Here is a 6,024-nt window from a genome sequence, read left to right on the forward strand (position 1 = left end):
ATATATATATATATATATATATATATCTTATATACAAATATATATATATATATATCTTATATACAAATATATATATATATATATCTTATATACAAATATATATAGATATAATATATATACAAATATATATATCTAATATATACACAAATATATATATATCTAACATATATACAAATATATATATATCTAATATATACACAAATATATATATATCTAATATATACACAAATATATATAATATATACACACACATGCAGAAAGTAAATAGAAACCTTTAATTTTCAAAAGTTCTGATCTAAGCGTCTTAATGTTTTCAACGGTGTAGAATTTACAATGTAATTATTCTTTTTCATTCCAGGTGCTATTATATTAAACATTTGCGAATATTAACCATGCCACGCACAAAAAATTCAGCAGAACTGTCAGATTTTCAAAGAGGTTGTATTGTTAGGCAGTCAAAGGCTGGTCTTAGACAGCGAAAAATTGCTGAAAATTTTCAAATTCCTCTTGCTACTGTTTTTATAGTGCAATTCAAAAGCCAATGAAAAGAATCAACAGATTCTCGTTCCAGCCAACCAGGGCCCTTGGAAAGGAAGCTTCGCTGTTTGAAGAGATTGTAGAAAAACAAACCCCGTTCGAAGGCTTCTGACATTGCAAAACAGCTAGAAGTTAGTCCAAGAACGTGTGTTACATATCTGCATAAGCATGGGTATTATGGACGAGCAGCTAGAAGAAAACCTCTCCTTCAACCAATTAATATCATAAAAAGAAAGAAATGGGCTAAGGAGATGTCAGAAAAATCCAGTTAATTTTGGTATAGAGTGATTTTCTAGGTGAATCCAGATTTGCATTATTTTCAGACAGTGGACGTGTTTGGGTCTGGAGGCTTCCCAATCAAGAATTTGATTTGAAACAACTCCAACCAACTGTGAAACATGGCGGTATCTCTGTAATGGTATGGGGAGCTGTCACCAACAATGGTCGTTCTGAGCTGATCTAAAAACATGCTGAGCAAAAAGTAATTTTACAAGCTAAAACAGAGTTTTTTTTTTACTCAAAATACTTGTTTACTGATAACTTTTATAGATTGAAGTTCCTCCTTGCAGTAGTTAACAAAAAAAAAGATAAGATTTGTATATTTTTTTGATAGTGTTTTTTTTTCTTTTTATGCCATCGACCAAAACAGAAAAGGAAGAATTGAAATTTAAAATATGGTCAAGAATATTTCATGGAAAAGGAAAAGACAAATACAAATATTTTAATTGCCATGTAAAATATTAAAAGTAAATACAAACTAAACTAAACTAAAATAAAATACAGACATTTTAACTAAACTGAATAGAAGTCTTTTACAACAATAACAGTATGCTTATATATATCATCCCAAGTGAAAATACAGGAAAAAATTTTCTTTTCCAAATACTTTTTTTTTAATAGAAAGGTTCTTGCCAATGAACATTTTACTGAAAGATTGAAAGCTTGGAACATTTTGAAAATCAGACTGGAGCCAATCAGTAACACATCCGTGAGAGGAAGAAAGTAACTTATCTGCACCTTGTAAAGTTATCCAAAAGAAACAAACAGTTGGAAACAGTCCTGGTAAGTATTTCACGTGAAACATCCTTCAATGGGAGGAGGGCATATTATACTCCATGTGATATCTTTAAAGCAAAGGATGGAGCAAAAGTTTAAGCCCAAATAGTACATAACACAGGCATTCCTAAGCTGGCTCCATAATATTTAAAAAGAAACACAAAGGTCATTTTCAGAGACATTACTGACAATGTTGATCCCTAGGCAGGTGGTCAGTGCTGATGTAACATTTGGTAATATGCAGTCAGATGAGATCACTATGGACATACAAGAATTCATGATCCTACAAGATTACAAAACAATACCAAAACAGTGTCTCGTAAAGGATGTTGAGAGAAAGACCTTAAAACTCAGCATCAAGGAAAGAAGACCCAGCTGTTACATATGTGGAAGCAAAACACATCTAAAAGCTTTCTACACAGAAAAATTCTAAAAGAATAAAAACAGCAACAAATTATAGAGGTTGTCACTTCTAGGGCAACACCAGGCACAACTTATAAAATTACAGAATGTCCTCATCCTTATAACTAGGTGAGAGCTATGAAATACAAAAACAATCTCTCCAAGTCTCAACCAATGAAGACATGGAGAGTCACTCACAGTAACAATAAGTTAGTACTAAATGACCAGGAAGGACCTCCAGTACCATCAAAGAACTCATATGATTTAAGATTACATTTACTATCCAAGAGAAAAGGCTCTATTTTAGCTGTTTTCCAGCCCACAGGTGTTTCTAATTGTAGGCTGATTCATGAAGGCCATTCTTGCACTCTCACCTACTTTTCAGTAAATTCACTGGAAAGCAGCCACCACCCCTAAGTAGAACTTGAAGACATGGACGAAGCTGAAGAGTAAGATGTGTATCCTCAGTCCTTTCAGTTTTTGTCTGCAGTACAATTGTCAGATACCCACCAGCCAGAGGAAAACTGTGTCCTTCTAAAGGACTAAAGGAAGATGCAGAGTATGAGGTCATATACATAATCTGAATGTGAGATCAGAAATATATTACAGAGTTAACAGAAAACCAGTACAAGGTCGAATATAATATGTAGGCAATAGATGTCCTGGATATAAGATAAAATATATCATAATAGTAGGTTTGTCATTTTACACCCACCTACCACTTTTTCAAACATCTTGATAACTACTAACAAAAAGATATTGTTCAAGAAGCAGGTAGGAGCTCAAAAGGTCTTCCAAGAATTCATTGGTTTTGGGATTCACTGTTGGTAAAAAAACAGTAGATATTAATTTTTATTCTTTTGATAAATAAAATTCATTCTGAGCTGAGATATATTGCTTTAAAGTCGATAACTAAAACCATCAATTATTTTTGCATCAAACTGATTCACAGGTCACAGATGACCTGGAGATAAATGTAATACATACACAATAGCTGACCAAGATATGAGGTCATAAGTTCAATACACACTAAATGACTAGGACAAGGTTCAGATTTAATAACAGCCAATAGATGACCTGGATGTGAGACCATAAAGGCGATGTATGGTTAAGTGTTCAAGTTGTTAATTGTTGCAGGTGAAAATTCGGCAAGGTAAAAAAAAAACACAAAAAACTTCAAAATAAAATAAAATGGAGTTTATAAAATTTGGTTGAGAAAACAGTATTAAGTAGTGAGAATGGGGTGTTGCAAGGATTAACAGAAACAAGGTTCAGGGTGGATTAAGAAGCATATCAAATAAAGGAGAAAGGAAAGGCAACAACAAAATATTATGCACAAAATCTGGGAGCTTAGTGCGTCAAAACAGATCATAACAGTTGGGGAAGGGGAGAGAGAGAGGAGGGAGTAGGAGGGAAAAAGAGAAGGAGAAGTACGAGGGAAAAAGAGAGCAATGTTAGAAAAATTAAATACAAAAGGATATGTTTCTAAGTTACAGGTTACCAAACTGTTGTCAGCCTAAAGAAAATAAGATGAAAATAAACAAAACCTGGTTGAAGTGGTGATGGTGCAGGTGGTAATGGTGGTGCAGGTGATGATAGAGAGGGTGGTGGTGGTGGTGGTGGTGGCAGTAATGATGATAATGATGGTATTGTCAGTGGAAGTGGTGAGGAAGGTAGTGGAAACTGTGAGTAGGATTATAACAATGGTGGTTAGAATAGCAATGATAGGGGAGGTGGTGGCAGTGTGGAGATTTTAAACAATATTCTAATGTGCACATTTAAATTGTACTACAGCTAAGTTAACCAGTTATTCTCTTCTCTCAATTTTTGGATTGATCTATTAAATACTAATAATAAAAGGTATCAGCCATATGATTACAAGGTATTGAACTCATGCTGTTTGACCAAATGTATACTTTTGACCAATATGATTTATTCTGGATATTGACAGATATACAAACAGTTAATTGAATTAAGCTGCTAGTTAGATGCTATTTATACAAATCAGGTTTCCCAGTTTAGTGAAATCTTTAAATTAGAGACAGTATGTGTATTATATGAAAGGGTACCCAAAAGAAACCAAAATTTTGCAATATTATTCTATTCACTTAGTTTCATATGTTTACACTTTTATCACCTTCAAAATATTCTCCATTTCAAGCAATGCATCGATCCAGACATGTTTTCCACTGTTCGAAGCAGTGCTGGAACTCTTGTGAAGAGATGCCTTTTAATGCCTCCATAGTTTTTTCTTCACCTCTTCCACATCTGTAAATTCCATAGCACCAGCTTTCATCACCAGTGATGACCTTTGAAAAATGGTCCGGATCAACTTCCAACTCTTCTTTCAGTTCACAACACACATTCAGTCCTGACTGCTTTTGATCTTCCATGAGCAAGCAAGGCACAAATTTTGCTGCAACCCTTTTCATTTGCAATTACTCACTCAAAATTCGTTGGCAGGCGCTCCAGGATACATCAGTCATATCAAGTTCATCAATTGTTTGGTGACGGTTCTTCAAGATCAGTTAATGAATTTTCATGATGTTTTCATTCACTGGGGAGGTTAGCAGCTGCCCTGAATGAGGTTGGTCAAGAGACAAGTGACCATTCCTAAAGCATGGAAATCACTTGTAAACTTGTGTTTTGCTCATAGCAGTGGCTTTCTAAGCTGTTTGAAGCATGACAACTGTTCCAACCATTGTTTCCCCCAAGAGAAAACAGAATTTCATGGAAGCGTGCTGTTCCTTCGTTTCAGCCATTGCAAAAATCAACAGAGGAGAAGCACTGCAAAACAAAGATGCACTATGTGGCAGTATGACCCCCATTGGACAATGCTGGTTGGCAGACTGAACTACAATGGGTTTGTCCCACAGAGAATGCTTCTGGTTACTTTTGGGTACCCCCTCGTATATATATATAATGGTTGAGTGTGCACAGATAGTCAAGAGTATATATGGATATGCATAATTGAATGTTTATGTGACTGAGTAGCTGTATGTGAAAGCTAGTAGCTATATGTGAATATATGAATAGTTAAGTGTTATTTCATGGTTGAATATGAGAGTTTATGGTAAAGGCGGAGTGAGAGTTAGTAACTGTGCATGCAAAGGTTTAGCTAAGTGCAGACATGTGAACAGCATGTGCAGTGTGGCTCAGAGTGTAACACACCCTACCTTTTATGGATAAATTGACAGGTGTGGGACCTGCAGAGTGACACTTCATATTGTACATGGATGCTGAAATCAAAGAAGGGATAAAGAAGAAAAACATTAGTCAAACTATCAGCGGATGGTGGGGGCTGGGTTAACTGACCCCTTCCAAGACAACACACTAAATACTGTAGAGGATTTATAGGGTACTGTATAGCTTATACAGATACACACATGCACATACTTTGAAAGAACAGAAACACCCAGTCTTCAGACTCATCATTTTGAAATATCAAGACTGCAAAAAAAGGATATATTAAGGCGAGAGTGATCAGATGGAAAAGGACCAGGTGGTTTAGGGGCCAGGAAGAGGAGGGGCTGAACAGAGGTAAATTTAAAATGTCAGCACAAAAGTCCTGAGTTCAAATGTCTCTGCAAGTGTTTCGTTGCAGTTTTTACTAATGACAATTTTATATTACTTTAGTGTCCGTCATCAAACTGATCTCTAACTAAAAGCAATTTTATCCATGGTTACTCTGTACCTTTAGGGGTAATAGAATAATTCTTAATGTGTCCTTTATTTAAGACAATATGGTATGGTTTAAGGGAGATTAGGTTGCTATTTCTAGCAGGCTTGTGGTCAGTGGAGTGGATCAGTAAACATGCAGTGTCTTGTCCCAGATGTAACTTATATTTCACCCCCTCTCTACTCAACCTTACAGAAACCATAACCTATAAACTTTTCACCCAATGCATCCCTTGTTGATATTGTTGTTTAGCATTAGGTCAACCAATGGTCAAAGTAGACTGTTCCAATCTGTTTTTTTTTAAGAACAGGTTATTAGTATCACTATACCTAAGAAAAATCATTATATAT

At 35.1% G+C, this 6,024-nt stretch overlaps 1 protein-coding gene across 2 annotated transcripts in view; it reads right to left on the reverse strand.

Annotated features, from left to right (window-relative positions):
* Window positions 1-6,024, reverse strand: part of LOC106883727 (F-box/LRR-repeat protein 7) — a 41,299-nt gene that overhangs the window by 17,929 nt on the left and 17,346 nt on the right. The window contains exon 2 of one of the 2 annotated variants that reach the window (XM_014934839.2): window positions 5,172-5,234. The exons of the other annotated variant lie outside the window; for it this stretch is intronic. Within the exon in view, the coding sequence (XP_014790325.1) occupies window positions 5,172-5,234 (63 nt within the window). The remainder of the gene's footprint in view (window positions 1-5,171; window positions 5,235-6,024) is intronic. 2 annotated transcript variants of the gene reach the window in all.

This window comes from Octopus bimaculoides, chromosome 17, assembly GCF_001194135.2.
Source record: "Octopus bimaculoides isolate UCB-OBI-ISO-001 chromosome 17, ASM119413v2, whole genome shotgun sequence".
Taxonomy (NCBI): domain Eukaryota; kingdom Metazoa; phylum Mollusca; class Cephalopoda; order Octopoda; family Octopodidae; genus Octopus; species Octopus bimaculoides.